This window comes from Corvus kubaryi, unplaced genomic scaffold (genome assembly GCF_017639235.1).
Source record: "Corvus kubaryi isolate FWS band 111438036 unplaced genomic scaffold, C.kubaryi_AGA036_p1.0 split1-37355, whole genome shotgun sequence".
In the NCBI taxonomy this organism is placed as follows: domain Eukaryota; kingdom Metazoa; phylum Chordata; class Aves; order Passeriformes; family Corvidae; genus Corvus; species Corvus kubaryi.
This window is the reverse complement of record NW_024582078.1, coordinates 3,012,280-3,031,652: the sequence shown is the minus strand read 5'-3', so window position 1 is coordinate 3,031,652 and position 19,373 is coordinate 3,012,280. Positions and strand designations below refer to the sequence as shown.

Below are 19,373 nucleotides of genomic sequence, written 5' to 3'. Positions count from 1 at the left end.
CGAGCTGAAGTCCAAGACAAAACAACAATAAAATCCTACATGGAATCTTACACAGCCTCCCAGCAGTGCACACTTTGTTGGGACTTATTAACCAGCTCCCAGCTTGTTCCCTGCATAATCGATTTGCACTTCAAAGCCTCCGCCAGCAGACAGGGCTAAATGATGGTGTTAAACTCAATCATGCATAAAATTAATTAGTTTGGGGGCAGGACAGTAGATATTGGTTGTCAAAAGTTGGGATATTAACGCTGGATGGGGTTGCTCAGGGCTCTGGGGACCTTTAACTTCCCGAGCAAATCCTCGTGCTCTGATATCCTGGATGTGGCTTTTTAAGCGGGGTGGATGGGAAGAGAAGTGGTGGCTCCCTGCAGGGAATGGTTCAAGAATGCCAGAATTATCCCTGGAGGAGCAGAAGGCTGTGCTGGCTCCTGATAAAGGCAGGGGGATTGCTCCAACACTTGGATAAATGAACATTTGCAAAATTAGACACAGATTAGGTCAGATACCAACAGATGCTGCAGAAAACCCAGAGCATTATAGAATTCCAGAATTCCAGAATGGTTTGGGTTGGAAGGGACCTTAAAGCCCATCCCATTCCACCCCTTGCTGCAGGCAGGGACACCTTCCACTATCCCAGATTGTCCAACCTGGCCTTGGGCACTCCCAGGGATGGGGCAGCCGCAGCTTCTCTGATAATACGCGATAATGATTCCTTATGATTCCCCCCAAAAAGCTGCTCTGCACCTCCAGCTGTGGCTGAGACACCTGGCAAAGGTGTCTCGAGGCCGAGTTTCCCAAGAGGCGATCAGAGGAGCCCAGGGATCTCTGAGCCCCCACCCTGGTTCTGTTCCTCCCAAATCAGCAGGAGGGAAAACAGCATCTGGCTCATCGCCCAGCGCAGGTCGCTTCAGGGAATGGTCCCTTGTCCCCACCGTCTCTGGTTTCCTCCTGGGATAATCCTGTCCCAATTAGCTCTTGAGGATTTGAGAATTAATTTAATTATTTTTAAGTCTCCCCATCGAGGCCAACAGGAGGAGCTGGGGGGGCATCGGGGCCGCTCGAGCCTCACTTGGCTGCACACGAGGGGTTTAGCAGCGATTTTCACATCTCATCTTAATCCAACACTGAGCTGTAAATCTGCCCCTCACCGGGGCAGGGCTGGCTCTCACCTCGGTGTGACAGGAACGGTCTTCATTAAGCCTCAGGGTGGGATTTGATGCCCTGGATTGATGGGAATCATCTGCGAGGAAGGGCAGCAGCTCCGGGTGGTGTCCCAGGCTCGGGACTGAGCTCTTTGGTGCTCGTTAGGAAGGGCAGAGCTCCCCAGATAGAACCAGGCACAGAATATCCACTAAAAACAGAGATTTGAATGGGCCAAGGCTGATTTGAGAACAGGACTATGATCAGAGCATGGGCTCCCCGAGTTTTTGGGGATTTGAGGCTTTTTTTGTTGTTTCTTTGCCAAAAAGCCTGTGTAAAACCTCAAACACAACTAAAACCTCAAGGCACAAGCTCGCAAGCATCTGTCCCTCCTACCCCACCTAAACCAGGCTGTGACTTCCCGGAGTCCCCCCTCCAGGAGGAACCCAGGCCGCAGATGCCACGGTTTTGTTGGTGCCACAGCAACCCCCACATCCTCCTGTCCACACAGAAACCCCAAAGACAAAACCCCCTGCGTGTTAATTTTGTCCCTTTTCCAGACACCAGTGGAGGAATCCATGGGCTCAGCCTGCGGCTGGGGTGAGGGAGGGATGATCCATTGCAGCCAGAAATGCGGGTCCCCAGCCCCGCTGAGCTACAGGTGACAGAACCGTGCGCTCGGCAGGCTCCAAAATGCCATTTTCCTGCGACACGGGGCAACAATTCCCATTTGCAGCAGTGCTAAACGCACCCCCGCGGCCTCTCGGATGTGTTGTGCATGGAAATCGCTCTGAGAGATGCTCAGCAATTAACACGGCGCGTGCGGGGAGCGAGAGACAAAGCCATTGTCTGCCGATGTTAAACGATTTTTTTGGAGGCACAGAACCGACTGCCACAGCCTAATCCAGCCTTTGGCTAAAATAATCCCCTCCATCTATAAACTGCCCGGAAAATCGGTGTTGTGCTCCCCTCGGTTCAGCGTTATCAGGCATTCAGAGGCACCGAGCCAGGTCCTTAAAATCAGATTTTGAGGAGGGGGCAGAACCCCTCCTCTTCCGCGCTGCTCGGAATGAGGATGCAGTGAAAGGGTTTGCTTCTATCAGAGCTCTTGACCATCGGCTTTGCCATCAAAGCCACCATTCCCTCTTCTCCCAGCTGAGAAATCCTGGTCTGCAAGAGGCTCTTTGGAGGCAGATGGACAGTCTGCCTGCTTTGTAACCAAAATCACCAGCTCTTCCCGAAAGAAATCAGACACTGAACTTCATAAGGAAAAGTTAAAAGTCGAGATTCAGAAGAATATTCAGCTGTTGGAAATTTTAAACCTGATTTCCCACAGAGCTGAGCTCCCTGAGCACTGGAGCACGCACCCGAGTTGGGTGAGGAACAACCCCGCCTGTCTCACCGACATTAGCGGGAATACTCCCAAATTCCCACCGCAGCAGAGTCCGTTCCGCATCCCACATCCTGGGGATGGCGTCCAGGGGGACTTTAGTCCTCCCAGGGCAGGGCAGGGGCAGCAAGGTGGGAGCCCTGCGCTCCCAGGGGTGGAATCCATCCCCCAGAGCTGGTCCCACACGCTCCCGCCCCTTCCCTTTCCCGGGCGCGCTCCGGGCTGCCGCAGGACGCGCTGTGCCGCCGCGGCGCTTTGTCACCTTCTCCTCGAACACCTCACCCTGGCAGGGGATTAAGGAGCATTAACTGCCCTCCCGAAGGCTCCCGTCCGCTCGGTCCGCCTGCCAGCGAGCCCAGATGGGAGCAGATTGAGGATTAACTCCTCTCGTCCTCCCCAAAGGGCAAGGAGGGGGTGTGGGGTTGGATGGGAGCGGGGAAGGGCTCCCCACGCTCCTGCACGGTCTGCGAGCTGGTGCCCATTTCCAAACAAAACCTTGGCACTGCAGGTTGGTGGGGCAGCGGAGGGCTTTTGGGGAGGTGTCACCTCTCACCAAAACCACTGGCGTTGTCCAGAGGGCTGCAGCTCCCGGTTCCCTCCAGCGAGATCTGCTCCCCCGGAACAGATCTCGGGGTGCAGAGCTGTGCTGCTCCCCAGCCCCCACACCTGGGGCCTCTGCCCGGCAATCCCCGCCACGGCAGCATCCTCAGGGCACGGGAACGAGCCCGGGACAGCCGGGACCGCAGAGCCGAACCCAGGGAACATCCCGGTGCCACAGCTCCATCCCCTCTGCCAGCACCTCCTGCCCGCGGGCATTTCCTGAGCAGAGCCGGCAGCACCCAGAGCTCCGCTTTCTGCTTCGCTTGCAGGAGCGCAGCCCAGGCAGCAGACAGAGCATCAGGGCTCTGTTTCCAAGGAGATTTTCACACACTCTGATGGGGAGGAAAAAAAAAACCACCCGACACATTTCGTGCGAGCTGAAGGTACAATTCCACTGGCGCTTCTTGTCTGTTGAGCACGGCGAGCTAAACTAAGGGTGGGACTGCAATAATGAGCGTTAATTGGGCTCGTTTTGTGCTGTTCTCTACAGAAAAAAAGGTGCCAAGGAAAGCAAAGGAGTTGCTCAAACAGCTGAAGGGAAGCAGCACTTCAGTGACCAGGCCGTGATTCTGGGATTTTGTCTCTCAGCATCCTAAAGTCCCTTGGCTTGGCGCTCCGAAGGCTTTCAGGGTAAAAATATCAGGGCGGGCAAGGAATTCTCAGTGTTTCGATTATTCAACGCCCTCACCAGGGAGCTGCACAACCCCAGCCAAGTGTTGCTGTTTCCTCTGGGCTCGACCCTCAAGCAGGCGAGAACAACCTCTCATCACCGAGCCTTGAACTTTGCTGCAGCAGGGCGAGTTCAGATTCCTGCCGACGTTTTCCCCACGATTCATCATTTTCTAATGCACTGCCCCAAGCAGCTGCTCCTCTCCCCTCCCCGCCCTGATTGATGCCTCTCCCACCTGGAGGGTGACGGGCTCTGAATAACCGCAGAATTTCCATCAGATAGGGAGGGGAAGGGGAGGCAGAGCGGAGCTGAGGTCATGGCAAGGCTCTTATCCACTTCCCCCCGTACTGAGATATTCAATTTATCCGTATTTTAAATCCTGTGCCCTCCTTTGTCTGCACAAAGGGAGGGAGGTTCCCCTCCCACTCCAGAGCCCTCCAGCATCCCAGTGCCCAGTGGGATTACTCCAGCCCCAATCCCAGCTGCAGGTGCTGATCCCTGAAGCATCCCAAGCTCCCACCCTGCCCTGAGCTGCCCGTGGAGCTCAGCTCTGCCAAACTCATCCCCACACTCAGGACCAGGGAGCCCTCCCTGCCACCAACAAATTTCCTAGCAAGGATTTACTAAAAATATCACAACCCAACCCATCTCTCCAGGCTGTAGGGCCTGGAAATCTCATGCACAGATCAGATTTTCACTGCATAAAGCAATTTACAGGACTTAACCATCTTTCCCAGCCTGATCACGTTGTCACTGCGACCTGGGTGGGAATTCTGTCCCAGGTGGATCCTTCTTTCCCCTCCGTCTGTCCACACCACAGCTAACACACACGGTTCCCCCACAGCAGAGCACAGGAAAAAGCCATTCGTTTCCAGCCTTGAAATGTAATTTTGGTTGTTGCTCTCTTTTTATTTATTTATTTTCATTATTGATTTTAAGGTTGTAAAGCTCCGGCAGCGTCTGGTTTTTAAATGCTAATGACGGTAACAGCGAAAGGACATGAGGGAGCAGGGGAGGAAATGGAAGCATTTCACAGCTACCAAAGTCTTTAAACATCCCCGGCTATACAAGGAAACCAACAGGGAGAGCTCAGGGATGATAAACAAGTAATTCGCTATCTTGAACGCCTGTAGCTTCAATTTTTCCTCTGGCAGCTGCCTGTGCTTAAGCAGGTTCCCACCCATGCGGGTCAAAATGAAAAGACAGCAGAACAAGAAGGGGAAAGTAAACTCTACTGGAGTTATCAGCTGCAATAACAGCCCGGGATTTGATTTGTTTTATTCAACACAAAGCTCCTGGTGCTCTTTACCAGCCTGGGAGGCTTTTCGGGATCATCACAGACCGTGCTGGGGACAGGAGGCTCCAAACCCCGCTGCTGTGGGGTCAGTGGCCTCTATGGGGTTTCACCTGTGATGCTGGGGATGCTTTGGGGAGATTTGCGGTGTTTGAGTGGCCAGGGCTGTCCCAAACATCAGGAACACCAGGAGCAGCAGGCAGGATGAAGGGAGGGATGCTTTGAATTCCCAACTTGAACGCAGCCCCTCCAGCTCAGCCCCCCAAGCTGATGTTCAAGGCCACATTTTAAGGCCTGATCCTTTAAAATGCAGCTCTTTGGCACAACCCTGTCAGCTTTTGTTGTTCTGCTTGCCAATTTTCACAGCTTCCCATGGATTTTCCATGAAAATTCTCCTTCTGCCCAGCAGAGTCCCCAGCAGGCACCGCTCTGGGGCACTCCCCAGGTGCTCAGCAGATGTATTTATGCACCCACACAGGCTCTCTAATATTAATCAGGAGCAGGGGTTTTAATTAAGTGGAAAAAAACCAAATCTGAATGAGGGAAGAGGAGGAGGAAAAGGCGAGGTTGGAAAAGGTGAGGTTGGAAAAGGTTTTGCTTCTGGTTTTAAGTGATGGAAGCTCCTCTTCAGTCCTAGGTGAACATTTAGAGAGAGTTTAACATTTTTGGGGCATTTCATGAGGTTTTAGAAGGGACCAGGACTGTTTTGAATCCTTTTGCACTCCCAATTAGAGGTGCACTCACATCCTCTGCTCCACGCCCACCCCGCAGGGAAATTTGTTTCCCCCAGACAGACACCACAAAGTGACTTTCCTGAGAACCCTTCACAGACATTGTAAGCCACAAAAAAATAAAAAAAAGAAAAAAAATCAAATTACATCAACTTTTCAGCACCCAAATTGTCCAAACTTGAGGAAAAAAATGGACAAAAGACAGGTCAACAGCAAGAGCACGTTGGGCTTTGGAGTCTCAGCAGTTTATATTTTCAGGAGGAGGAGGGGGAGCTCATTCATGGCTTCATTTGGACAGAGAGCTGGCATTTAATACAACAGGAGATACCAGCAATTCCCAGCCCTCATTACCGCCCTCAGCCTTTCCAAGGAGACAACCCCAAGATGCTCTAAAGCAGTTGCAACACCATTAATTTTATGGCATCTGAACCAGCACAAAATGAACCAAATCTGGCTTTTCCTGACCCGAACCACAGAAAACATTTCAGTGATTAAATGCTAAAGACAGACCAAGCCTGCTCCGTGCTGTCAGCAGTAAAATTTAACAGCATCACATACCACAAATGAAATATTTGTGTTGAGAAGGCGGCCAGAGCAGCACATAAACCCGAGCCAGCACGTTTTATTTATTTAACCAGCAAGCTGCCCACAAAACAAAGCCCCCAGGTGCCGTGCCAAACGATTTTGCAATCACGAAACCTCTGCCTGTGCTGCCCAGAACGAGCACAGGCTGGCAGCTGTAGGGGAACAGCGTTTCCCGTGCTCTGCCTTGGGGTGTGCTGATGCAGAGCTGCCCGAAAGGAGCGGAGTGATGCAGGGCTACCCTGACAAACCGAATTTAGGAGCTCAGAAACGCAGAGCTGTGGTCCCTGAGCCTCTCCCAGGGGGAAGGGAGGGGTCACAGCAGTTTTCATCCCATTTCGGGGCTCACCCTGCAGCAGTCCGGGAGCACAGGGTGCTGAAAGTCACCCCAACCCCACCCAGGTGCCCTTCCCGGACACAAAAAATGCATTGCCAAAAACCTGCAGGGTTTTCCTCATCCCACAGCTCCTCCAGGCTCTGCTCCCAAGGCCTGGCGTAGGGGGAACAGCCCAAACTGGGACCAGACTGGGCTGCCCAGCACTGCTGGGCCGTCACTCACCTGAAACTCCTGGAGCACTGAACAACCCAGCGCCTTCCTCAGGCAGGAATTCCATGCTGGAAGTCCCAGCCCTGGTGTTGCTGAAGACCTGGAACTGCCGGTGGTGCTTCAAAATGTTCAGCAAACCCACGAATGAAAATGAGTTTATTTTCCATTCCATCTGCTAAAAAAGAAAAAATAAAAATTCTCTCCTGTGATGACATCGCTGCCCCTAAAGAAAATTGAGTTTCTGTGTTCCAAGGGTGATTTTTTTTATTCGTGAATTAACCCCATTTTCCTGTAAGCAGCTTCAGGAAAGAATTCTCCTTGTAACCAAACTCAGGGAAACCTGGAGTAAAAGCTCTGACTCCAAGGGAGTTGCTCCCAAATCAAAATGCTGCCAGAAAAAGCCAACTTTGCCCTCAAAACCCCCCCAGTGCTTCTTTCTCTCTGCCCTTCCATCCCTGCCTTCATCTCAGCTTTTCATTGCTTTGTAAGGTTTGGGGTTTTTTTGCACTGCCCTCTATTAATCTTCCTGAAAATCAGACAGCTGATCACAAACACAGAAAATTACATTATCCACCAAAACCCTTCCTACCCACAGCACCTCCACCAGGCACTCTCTGGGCACTTTATATCCATAGGGCCTCATAAGGATGAATGTCTTTTAATTAGACACAAACTGAGCTCATTTAGAGTTATTAGAGGTTATCTGCAAATTTATTCAGGAAATAACAGCTTTTTTTAACAGGGAATTTCAGTGGAATATCAGCAGCCAGGGAGCCAGAGAAGCAGAGCCATGTCCAGCACACACCAGGAGGGACAAAGCCCACGTCAGGTGATTTTTGGTTCACTGCTGTCATCTTTTCCTCACAGAAAAAGGGAAAAAAAGGCTGAAAATGGATGGGTTTCACTTCTTCTTGCCATAATTCAGCAGCCAGCAGGGCAAACAAGGCCTGGATGTTGCCAGGCAGAAGTGGAATCGTGTGCACACACACTCACACTGGGGTGTTTGGGCACGGAGGCTGTGAAAATGCTTGGCAATCACACCCTTGTGGGAAGGGACACTGGAGGCCCCAAAAAAGGTGGGCAGGGAACATGAGGAGGTGCCCAAAATCTCAGGAAGGTGAGATCCAAGAGCTTTTCAGCTCCAGACTCACCTGGATTTTCTCCACTGGAAAATTCCCCGTGGGAAAAATAATTCCCCATTTCCCCATGGGAAAAAAAAAAAAAAATCCAATTTTTTATGCCATTTGCAGTTCCCTCATCCCACTGCCCGGCCCCCTTCCCCCGGCCCACACCCAGCCTTACACACAATCTGGGACATCTCCAGTTCCATTCTCCCCACCAGCTTTCCCTTTCCCATGTTTTTTTTTCCAGGTTTTGGAAAAAAAATGGGGCAAATGCTGGTGAGCCGTGGCTGGGCAGAACCTGACTCCCCAGCTTCGGGGTGGTTTTCTGTCAGGTGGACGAAAAGAACAGAATTTAGGTGAGGCCTCAGCAGCCAGGCTGAGGCTTCTGCCGTGTCTCGGGACAATCCCCATCCCGTTCCCACAGAGGAGGGAAGGGACAGCGGATCAAAGGAGGCAGCCCCGGCCGATAAATGGTGCCGATAAATGACGTTTGCAGCGACTTTGCTGCGGGGCTGGGGCTCAGCTGCACGAACCGGAGGATGTCTGGCTCCTGCTGTGGGGGACCTGCATCCCCTCGTCCCCAGGCGCTGGGACAGAGAGAGCCCAGCAGGAGAAGCCCAGGGCAGAGATCCGGGGGGTCTGACTGGCAGGGACGCTGCAAACCAAGGGCAGACTGTCCCCAGCAGAGGAGGGGACACGGGGGACAAGCGCATTCCCATCCTTTGGGAATCCCATTTGGTAAAATCCCCCTGCCAAACCCAGGGAAGGGAGAGCTCCGGAGGGGATCAGCGCTCACCCGCCCGGAGCAGCGCTCGGCGGCAGAGCCGGGGCCGGCGGGGAGGGATGAAACCAGGGTATAAAACCCAGCCCGGGGCCGGCGGGGAGGGATAAAACCAGGGTACAAAACTCATCCCGGGGCCGGCGGGGAGGGATGAAACCAGGGTACAAAACTCATCCCGGGGCCGGTGGGGAGGGATGAAACCAGGGTACAAAACCCAGCCCGGGGCCGGCGGGGAGGGATAAAACCAGGGTACAAAACCCAGCCCGGGGCCGGTGCTCACACACGGGGACACCGGGGAGGGACCTGCCGGGGTATAAAACCCATCCCGGGGCCGCTGCTCGCACACGGGGACACCGAGAGCCGCCAGCGCTCCCCGTGGAGACGGGGCTGGGACACGTTCACCTGGCTGCTCTTCCTGGGATGAAAAAGCCAAAGCGATGCAGCCTCTGTAGGGTTTTCTGCTGCTTTTAAGAAGAACTTCTCTTTCCCTTCGGATTTACCTGCGCAGGGGTGAAAGGGGATGCACAAGGCGAGCAGTGCAGGGAGAAAAGGGGATTTGGGAAGCTTTAGTGCAGAGAAGTATCAAGTTCTGAACCAGGGGCTCTTGCACCTCTCTGCTCCACAGAGATATTTTCAGCCCAGGCAGAGAGGGAATTGCTTAGCTCAGGGTGAGTGTGGTGCAGACAGGCGACAGCCTGCCCTGGGGTTGGGGACCGCGGGAGGAGGCACATCCAGCCCCCAGCCAGGGGCAGAGGAGCTGGAGCTCAGGAGCAGCCCTGGGGACACAGGGAAGGGGACAACAGGACGTCAGAGACAAGCACTGGACCTGCTTGTTCTCGTGCAGAGCCTCCTGGAGGGATGGAGCCAGGCTGGGGCTGGAACAGCTCTCACCAGAGCCCGCCTGGGCACAGCCAGGGGCCTCTGAGCCTGGCAGGGGACCCCAACCTGACGCTGCTGCACACCCGGGATGAGGAGCTGGCCAAGGCCGAGGTCGGGGTGCTGGGCACCATCCTGGCTGTGGCCACCGTGGGCAACCTGGGCGTGCTGCTGGCCATGTACCGGCTGAGGAGGAAGATGAGCCGCATGCACCTCTTCATCCTGCACCTGGGGCTGACCGACCTGGGCGTGGCCCTGTTCCAGGTGCTGCCGCAGCTCCTCTGGAAGGTCACCTACCGCTTCCTGGGGCCCGACGCGCTCTGCAGGGCCGTCAAGTACCTGCAGGTGCTCAGCATGTTCGCCTCCACCTACATGCTCATGGTGATGACCCTGGACCGCTACCTGGCCGTGTGCCACCCGCTGCAGTCGCTGCAGCAGCCCAGCCGCCAGGCCTACACCATGATCGGGGCCACCTGGCTGCTCAGCTGCCTGCTCAGCTTGCCCCAGGTGTTCATCTTCTCGCTGCGGGAGGTGCGCCCGGGCTCGGGGGTGCTGGACTGCTGGGCGGATTTCGGGTACCCGTGGGGAGCGCGCGCCTACATCACCTGGACCACGCTGTGCATCTTCGTGCTGCCCGTGGGCGTCCTCAGCGTCTGCTACAGCCTCATCTGCCACGAGATCTGCAAGAACCTCAAGGGCAAGACCCAGAGCGGTGCCCCTGGCGCGGGGGGACCCGCGGCAGCCGCCGCCGCTGCCCCCGGCCCCGCGGGGAAGGGCGGGCAGCCCTCGCGGGTGAGCAGCGTGCGCACCATCTCCCGCGCCAAGATCCGCACCGTGAAGATGACCTTCGTCATCGTGGCCGCCTATGTCACCTGCTGGGCGCCCTTCTTCAGCGTGCAGATGTGGTCAGTGTGGGACGAAGATGCTCCCGACGATGGTGAGTGGTGGGGGGGGGGTGGGGGGTGGTCCCAAAGAGGGTGCAGAGCCCTGGGAACCCCAGGAATGTGGTTGGGTTTGTAACAAACCAGAGCTGTCTGTCATTTTGGGATTAAAAAAAAAAAAACCAAACCATGGGTAGGGCTACAGATTTTGTCCCCAGTAATGTTTAGGGAATACAAATTTCAGAGGTAAATCATTCCTTTCGCCAGAAAAAGTGATGATTTCTGGCCATCATCCACAGGGATGTGCAAAGATATCTTTGCCATGTGCGCCTTCCCTCTCCTGCGGGAATTTACAGAGGTTTCAGAAGGGGATTGCTGAGTTCATTGGTTAATTTTTTTTCCTGAAAATTTTCACAAGCTTTCATAGCAGTAGAAGGAACTTCACCCAAGATTGAAAGTCCTCTGGGAGGTGCTTTGGGCAGCAAAGAGGCTGAAGGAAAGTCCAGAAGCGGCTGGGTCTCACCTCTCAGAGGATGTGCTCCAGCACGTTCCCACCGCAGAACATCCCCCACCTGAAGTGTAGAGCCTGGCTCTGCAAACTCTCCTGCCCGAAGGAATGCGGGAATGGGAGTGGGAATGGGAGCCAGGAGAGCCCCCGGGTCCTGCCCGCTGCCCACTGAGCCCCTGCCCAGCCCCTGGGGACGTTTCATCTCTCTCTCTCGCCTTGCCAGAGTCCACCGACGTGGCTTTCAGCATCACCATGCTGCTGGCCAGCCTCAGCAGCTGCTGCAACCCCTGGATCTACCTGTTCTTCAGCGGGCACCTCCTGCAGAACGCCGGGCGCTGCCGGGGCTGCCGGGGCCGCCGCCGGGCCGGGCTGCGCAGACCCAACTCCACCGGGAGCCTGTGCAGCAGGAAAACCACGATCCTGAGCCACAGCCACCAGGCCGGGGTCCCCCTGCGCGGGGACAGCGCCAGGGAGCCGTACTCGCCCTGCGACGAGGGGGTGACGGAGTCGGGCACGCTCTAGGCTGCGGCGGTGGCCGCTCTGTCGCTGCAGAGCGCGGCCCTCCCCGCCTGGTGGCACCGCGCTTTGCAGAAATCTCACTGTTTCACCCAGAAAAGCGTCGCTGTCCGCCTTGTCCTCGCTGCCGAACGCGCCGTGTCCGCTGCGACCATCGGGGGATGGACAGAGCCCCTCCGGCCGCTGCCTGACCACAGCATCCACCGCCCGCGTGTTTAGGGAAACCTCTGGCTGCTCTCCTCCGGGAAGGGGATGCTGCATCCTTCGGGAAGAGGGGATGCTGCACCCGCAAAATCCTCCTGGAGAGACGCGAGCTTTGCGTTCCCCAGCTGCCAGCAGAGCAGCCTGAGCACGGCAACGCGGCCCCATCTGCTCCAGATCCCCGCCAGTTCCTCCTCTCGCACCCTCGGTGCCTTGCTGGCCGAGCAGACAGCGAGGACAGAGCTGTCCCACGCCCCGGGGCACGGCAGAGCTCCCCTGGCCCGGAACTGCCCCGCTGCCACCTCGGGGCCAGGGACGGGGCAGTCGCGTCTGTCCCGCACCCGCTGTGCCCGCTGGAGCGCCCCAAATGCGGCACTGGCACCCCGAGGAGCTGCTGCGAGCAGCCCTGGCCCCGCTCCAGCTCAGCCGGGCACGTCCTGCCCCCTCCGTGCCCACTTCCCCTCCCAGCCCCAACCCCCGTGTTCAACATCTGCCGCGTCCCAGGCAGAGCTGCTCTCACGCTGCTGCTGCTGCTTTGGGCTGATTTTGCAGGGATCAGGGTCCCAAAACCACCCAGGGCTCGCAGAGCAGGGAACTCGGTTCCCGTGCAGTCCCAGCCTGACCCCTGCCCTTCTCAAAGGAGCTGTTTTGTGCAGGAATAAATCACACATGAGGCAGGAAAGAGCATCCCTTTGTTCTGGCAGTCGAGCTCCAAAGCTGCTGATGGAGTTGTCCAAGTGTCCCAGCGAAGGTTCCCAGTTCCCTGCGAGCCACGGGCATTATTCCTTCCACTAGCACAGGCTAAAGCTGTAAAAATAAGACATTAGGAGTAAAATATTTTGAAATCTTCAATATTTTCACTTTTTAATCGCCAGGCATTTGAAGGAGATTTCTCAGAAGCTTCCACTGACTGGTTTCGGCCTCACCTCCAGTTCCACAGTCACACCTTTCCTGGGATTTCCAGTATTACCCAGGACTTGTCGGGGGTTTTGGAACATTTTCTTTCACGTGCCCTTTGAGTTGGGCCAGATCTGCACACCAAGGTCATGAAACCAGGAGTGCCTGGCTCCCCCTGCCGTGATCGATCCCAAATCAATTGTCTCACAACATTTCATTAAATCACAGCGTGGCTGAGCCCATTTAAAATGCACTTGGGGCAGCTCCAGCCCTAAGGACGGCGCGCTGTGCTGGGAGGCAGCAGCTCCATCCCCCTCACAGAACTCCCACTGGGGCACAGTTCCCATTCCCAGGCACTCTGGAAGTTTATTTCTTGAAAGATCTGAAATAACAAAATGCAGAGTGAGGAGCAGGGACATTGCCCAGGTGGGGAGAGACCGACCCCAGCACCTGGAGCAGGGACAAAGCAGGAAAAGCAAAAGGTGGGAGACAGGGAACATCATCCTTGCTGGGTGGTGAGGGAAAAGCCAGTGGAAAAACTGCATTTAAAAGGATTTTCTGAGGCTCATGAGCAAAGCAACATCATTGAGAGGAGCTGCCAGCCAGTTCAGTGGGTATTTGGAGGATCGCTGCATCTCCCTCTCCGAACTGCAGCCCATTTTGAGAGGCTGGGGGGGGATGTTCCATTTGCTTTCATGAAACGAGGGAAAAAGGGCCATGGCACAAAAGTGGAGAGCTCAGGAACCCTCTGAGGGTTCCTGCACCACCCCACAGCCCTCAGGAACAGTGCTGCCTTTAAGGAAAACGCCAAGGAAATTGTGCCTGGGGCTCAGAGCGGTACAAGTGGTGCAGCCTGTGCCAGGCAGTGCCCCAGGGGAGGGGCACAGTCCCAGCTGTGCAGCTGCCGGGGGCTCTGGGCACCTCTGAGCAGCAGCACCGTGGTGTGACAGCTTCACCCGGGTGTCACAGCTTCACCTCGGTGTACTCCACACCCTTGGATGCCCTGGGGCTGGAGAAGGGCCAGAAAAGTATTTTCCTCTTCTTTGGGTCCACGTTGACATAATCCATCCCAGTCTTCATGTTCTCGTAGTCCTGGGCAGAGCCTGGCTCCTGGCCTTTCCCCACGAACACCAGGGATGTGTAGTTGATGTTTTCCTCTGAGCCAGGGCCCTGCAGGAGCAAAATGAGCCCCAGGTCAGGCCCCAGCACCCACCCAGGAGCCTTTGCCCTTGGCCCATGCACCAGTTCAGAGAATCATGGAATGGGTTGGGTGGGAAGGACCTTAAAGCTCATCTGATTCCACCCCTGCCATGGGCAGGGACACCTTCCACCATCCCAGGGTGCTCCAAGCCCCATCCAGCCTGGCCTTGGACGCTTCCAGGGATCCAGGGGCGGCCACAGCTGCTCTGGGCACCCTGTGCCAGGGCCTCCCCACCCTCACAGAGAAGATTTGTTTCCTAATTTTCCTCATGTGCCCAGGGATGCTTCCGTCTGGATAGGGGATGCTGGAATGCTCCCAGCCTTAATTATGGCATTTCAATGTGATTTGATGGATTTACCCCTCCTGAAGCTGCTCTGGGGGTCTGGAGCTGGACAAAGATGGGCTGGGGTTGTTTTGGCAAAGGCTCTGTGTCTGTGGTACCTGAGGGCAGGAAGAGCTGTCCGAGTCCTCCGAGGTCTCCGAAGATGTGTCACTGCTCCCTTAAAAACAGGAGACATTTACCAGCCCCAGCACTTCCCAGGGGGTTAAAGGGAAAAAAAAGATCAGGGGGGAAAAAGAAAATGTGCTCAGGAGTGAAAATTCAAAATGAAATCGTGTGATCCCTCCCCTCTTCACTTCCCTGGGAGAAACTGGGCAAGGAGAGCCCAGCTGGGCAGGAGCCCTGGCAACAGGCAGGGGCACAGTCCTGCTCCTGCTTGGCCCTTTGCTCACCCCTTGCTCCCACCCCCGGGCTGTTCACAGCTCGTAAGGAAGAGACATCACACAAAAGCCACCCAAAATTCCCATCCCTGTGCCAGGACAATGCCCTGGCACTGCAGGACCCCGTTACCTGCGCAGGCCGGTGCTGGGTTTTGTGCCCCCGGCTGTTGTGCCCCGGGCTGCTGTGCCTTGTCCCCTCCCGGTGACGGGGCTGGAACTGGGGCGGGATGAGGGCTGGGATGCTCCCCAGGGCTGCTGCTCGCCTGCATCCCACGGGAATGTTGGGCTGTGACCAAGAGGAGAGTGAGCCCTGGCTCCAGCTGTGCCCAGCACACCCCACCCCACACCCACTCCAGCAGCCCCAGTGCAAACCAGTCCACCCCGAAATGATTACTGCTGTGCACTGGAGCAGGCACATATCCATAAATTCAATTGCTGGGATGATCCAGTGCCCTGTTGTCCCACCAGGAGAGGCCCCAGTGACAAATCACGGTGCCAAGGCCTCTTCTGGCAAGTTTGGGATGCCTTTGACCCCGAGAGGAGCTGGGCTTTGTGCAAATGTCAGCAGCAGTTGGTGTGAAAGAATTTCCTGCTACAAACTGCAGCTTCATCTGAATTAATACTCTGTGAGTTGACTCTTGGTATTTTCCCAGCACTTTACTAAAAGAGCAATAAAAGAAGATGGTTTTGAAGCAATGCAAGGTTGTACAACCCTCACTGCCACTGCCCACGTCACCCACAGCTCACCCCCAGCCTGGACCCGAGCTCGGCCCTGCCCTGCCCCTTTCCCACTCCACCCCAGTGCCCAAACAAGAAATCCCCAGGGAAAGCCACCAAGGCAGTAATTACCAATTTTCCTGCTGAGCATGATGTAAAGGGCCAGCAAGAGGAGAGCGTGGAGCACCAAGGTGACAGCTGATGTGACAGCAGGAATCCAGCTGAACGAGAGAAAAATATTCAGTCTCCTGAAATCACTGAATTCTTTCCAATCCCCCCATCGCTTCAGGACGTGTTTTAGGCCCGGGCTTGCTGGCAGCTTTCAGTTTTGCTTTTTTGTCCTTTGGGGGGATGTGCCCCAAAATGTGGGGCTTGGTTTTCAAGAATGATTTGAGTTCCTTGCCCCTCATTTTTGGGAGCCTGTCCTCAGAAGGGTTTTCAAAAGCCTCATTGCCAGCGGGGGAATGTAGTGATGGAGGGGAGAGAGAAGTTACAGATATTATGGAATTATGGATTTATGGAATGGGTTGGGTGGGAAGGGACCTTTGAAGGTCACCCCCAGCCATGAGCAGGGACATCTTCAGCCAGACCAGGTTGCTCAGAGCCCCATCCAGCCGGGCCTGGGATGGTTCCAGGGACGCTGTGAAGGGCTCTGTGCCCCGGGGTGTTGCACTCACCACTCACAAGTGCTGTTGAGCATCCTCCTGCTGAGGCGTCTCCAGGTGCTGGGGGGGACACAGAGAGGCAGCAAGACCTGGTGGCAGCCCACAAAAATGGTCCTGTTGAGCCTCACGCTGCTCCACACGAGCTGAGGATCAGGCTCAGCACTTGGAAGCGGTGGTTGGACACTGCAGATGTGAAATAAAGGGTTTTTATTTTATCCCAGCCCTCCCCCTGTGAGAATCCCTCTGGCTCACACCCTCACAGAGCCACAGGCCCTCCCTTATCACTGAATTAATGGCTTTATACACGGTCATATCTGAGACTTGTCTGGAGCTTCTGGGCTCCACCGTGGCGACAGAATTGAAATTTATTCTTCTTGCTTTAATCCTCTCCCACGGTTCGTTATTTCCTTTTTTTAATCCACAAGAAAACCCCAAAACCCCCCAAAAAGATAACTATAGCCTGGAAAAAAAAAAAAATCCATAGAGAAAGTAACCAGAGGAAGGTCATGGGTTGGTTTGAGACTCTGGTGTGAGACAAGGTCCAGACAGAAATATCGGAGGCCCTCCAACACCTCTGTGTCTGAAACACCTCGGATTTAATGCTGTGAGAGCTTCAATCCTGTAGAAGTTGAGAGGGTTTAAGGCAGAAAATCAGAAAACACCAAGGGGCTGGGCCCCTTGGCTTGGGACTTCTGGCAGTAACACTCCAGGGATTTATGATAAAAAATACAGGTGTTGATTTTGTAAAAAATAGCGGGAGGGGTGTTCATTTTGTGAGCTTCCACTTGCAAAAAAAAGCACTTTAAATCTTCCCTCAGTGCTATAAACTCCCTATTTATAAATGGCTGATGGGGAGAGATCTTCAGCTGAGGCTTTGAGACAGTGATTAAAGCAGCCATGACAATTTGATGGATAAATTGATAGAGCAAAGGCGTTATCCACCCTGTGGAGCAGATCCTGTCATTTCCTCTGTGACACATTTCTGAGCCCAATTCATCAAAAGCTTTCCTGATAACCACCAACCTCCTGCAGAATTCCACTCACCCAAACAGCCTGACCGGTGCCAAGCCAAAAAAGCATTTCTTGCAGGAATTTCCCCCTTCCCTTACTGAGCAAACCTGTCCCCAGATATCCTTCTTGAAGGACTGCCCTTCTTAAAAGGCTCATTTCCTACTGTGGGGCAGGAGATGCTGCTGCAGCAGCAGATAAGGATCTGAGAAATGAGCTGCTCAAAAGGAAATTGCAAAATAAGCCCCAAATCCAACTACCAGCAGCAGCAGCTTCTGTGCTGAGATGGGTACGGCGAGATGGAGGCGCCGATATCGGCTGGGTATCGAGAAATCTGATTCGAGAGAGCAGCCGGTGAGAGCCTGGCACCACATGTGCTTTTTTTGGCGTCTCAGGGAACTTCTGTGAGCCTGCAGCCCCCAGGACTTCAGCTTTTTCTCAAGAAAAGTGCTGAAATCAAGGCTTGCGAGGAGCTGCTCCTCGGCCGAGCAGCGAGGGGTCAACCCGAGGCATCCGCGCTCGGCTGAAGGTGAGTAAAAACTCCAGAAAGCCCCAAATTATTTTAATCCCACTTGAGCCAGGCCCAGCTGGCCCACGGAAGCTCAGGATGGCAGCAACACGTGCTCAGGGGGATTCCCAGCCCCGCTCTCCTCCCGTTGTTCCACCCCTCTGCTTCCACGCCATCGCATCCAGCGCCCGGCGGAGCGCAGTGCCCAGCGCTGATTTACCTGGGGGTCAGAGCTCTCCACACCTTCCCTTCCCCCCAGCTCTGGGGCAGCTGTGGCCGTGCAGGCAGCAGGGTTTAGGGCCGTTTCAGCAGCATTTTGGGTGCAGCGCGGGGTCCGGCAGCGCAGCGGTGCCGGATGCGGTCACGCTCTACCCCCAGGTCAGAGGCACCAACGAGCCCACACGAGGTTCCATGACGCCTCCCCTCTTGTCAGCGGCCTCATTTAAATATATTTGGGTGTTTCTCTGCTGCTCTGCAGCTGTTTGGCTCCTGGGACCCTGCACCCCTCCACCAATTCTTCATCAATTCTCCATCTTCCAGCGGCTTTGTCCCAAAACTCAGCTGAGCTTCCTTGGAGCTGAGCAGTGCTGAGGGAGCTGTGCCCAGCCCAGCCCTGAGTAACTCAGCTGCCAAAACGAGCTCTGGGTGCTTCCAAGGAAACCTCTTCCACAGGGATAAAGCATTTTACACCACCTGGCTCCGTGTCTGCTGGGAGTGGATGGGCCTCCACCTGCCCAAGCTCTGGAAAATGTTCTGCAACATTTGGGGTGCAAGCAGCAGCCTGGCAGACCCCATCCTGAGGGTTCCCAGGAGGTTTGGGTAGTGTTGGGCTGCTGTTTTGTAGGAACCGTGGGGTTTGTAGCTCCGGAGCAGCCCTGCAGCAGCACAGCCTCTTCCCTGGCAGAAAGGTCAGGAACAAGAGATTCCCCTTTTTCAAGGTCCTTGACTCACAGGGATGATGCCTGCTGACCTTTAAACATCTCCACCACCCACAGCAATCCTCTCCCAGGGACACACCACCCCAGAGAATCCCCCTGGATTGTCTAAAAGCAAAGAGAAGATCCCGAGAAGCACCACCTCCCCCAGGAGCTGCACCACGAGCTGGGGTCACTTCCCAAATTCCCCCTCATCCCTGGGCCCGTGGGGCTCCCACCATCCATCAGCTCCATCATCAGATGTTGGTCCTGCTCTCCCCACAGCTGCTGCGGCCCAGGTGAATATTTTGGGGTTTATTTAACTGAAACTTGCTTGTTTGTTGATGTTTTTCAGGTGAGAGTTTGCTGCTGCAGCGCTTTGCAGGGCTCGGTGGTGGATAAACAGATTAACAGGTGGGAGAAGTGTCTGATAAAGGCAGAAAAAAAGCGTTTTTCAGAAAACACTGCTGGGGCACCCTGTGAATCAGTCGTGGTGGTGGCTCCACTAAAGGAAACGTGTAGAAAGGAACACAGATAGCACATTTTTAGCCTGAGAACAGGTTTTTTAAAGGAGGAAAGCGCTTTACACCCAGTTGGTGAGAGACACATTTTCCACCCAAGGGGCAAAACCTATTTCTGATGCACCTGAGGGCAGGTTTGTGGCCCTGGAGGGGTGGGACGCACCCAGGGACAGCCCCTGCCTGGCAGAGGCCATTCTTGACTTATCAGCCTGGGATATTCCAGGAGCTGGAGTCACCTTTCCTCAATTTCTACAGAGCAGCACGGGCTGGCCCTGCCAAGCCGAGGGACACCACGAGCTGGAAATTGGGCATCTCTTCCCTGTGCATTCCAGACATTGAGGTGCAGCTGGAATATGTATGCAACAAAGCCTTTTTGATCCA

At 55.0% G+C, this 19,373-nt stretch overlaps 2 protein-coding genes across 3 annotated transcripts; one reads left to right on the top strand and one right to left on the bottom strand.

The window, feature by feature from the left end:
- The first annotated feature begins 9,101 nt into the window (after window positions 1–9,101).
- AVPR1B (arginine vasopressin receptor 1B) lies at window positions 9,102–12,693 on the top strand. 2 transcript variants are annotated; one of them, XM_042013630.1, is made up of 3 exons: window positions 9,102–9,307; window positions 9,704–10,672; window positions 11,348–12,693. In XM_042013630.1, exons 2-3 carry the CDS (start codon window positions 9,718–9,720, stop codon window positions 11,644–11,646), a joined length of 1,254 nt encoding a protein of 417 aa, XP_041869564.1. In that variant the 5' UTR covers window positions 9,102–9,307; window positions 9,704–9,717; the 3' UTR covers window positions 11,647–12,693. The 2 variants fall into 2 exon arrangements, with proteins under 2 accessions (XP_041869564.1, XP_041869563.1); XM_042013629.1 differs by having other exon boundaries at window positions 9,103–10,672.
- An 80-nt stretch (window positions 12,694–12,773) lies between these two features.
- Window positions 12,774–18,323, bottom strand: RHEX (regulator of hemoglobinization and erythroid cell expansion). The gene is made up of 6 exons (XM_042013667.1): window positions 17,778–18,323; window positions 16,054–16,224; window positions 15,509–15,597; window positions 14,790–14,945; window positions 14,381–14,439; window positions 12,774–13,908 (listed from the first exon to the last, which is right to left on the bottom strand). The coding sequence occupies exons 2-6, from the start codon at window positions 16,074–16,076 to the stop codon at window positions 13,702–13,704; spliced, it is 534 nt and encodes a 177-aa protein (XP_041869601.1). The 5' UTR covers window positions 16,077–16,224; window positions 17,778–18,323; the 3' UTR covers window positions 12,774–13,701.
- Between the last annotated feature and the right edge of the window lie 1,050 nt (window positions 18,324–19,373).

What these genes read in the sequence shown, in the direction of transcription:
- AVPR1B (XM_042013630.1), top strand. Translation starts at nt 9,718, where the DNA reads ATGGAGCCAGGCTGGGGCTGGAACAGCTCTCACCAGAGCCCGCCTGGG. An exon ending in CGAAGATGCTCCCGACGATG is followed by an intron (nt 10,673 to 11,347) that starts GTGAGTGGTGGG and finishes TCGCCTTGCCAG; the next exon opens with AGTCCACCGACGTGGCTTTC.
- RHEX (XM_042013667.1), bottom strand. Translation starts at nt 16,076, where the DNA reads ATGCTCAACAGCACTTGTGAGTG. An exon ending in CTCAACAGCACTTGTGAGTG is followed by an intron (nt 15,598 to 16,053) that starts GTGAGTGCAACA and finishes TCTCTCGTTCAG; the next exon opens with CTGGATTCCTGCTGTCACAT. An exon ending in CATGCTCAGCAGGAAAATTG is followed by an intron (nt 14,946 to 15,508) that starts GTAATTACTGCC and finishes TCTTGGTCACAG; the next exon opens with CCCAACATTCCCGTGGGATG.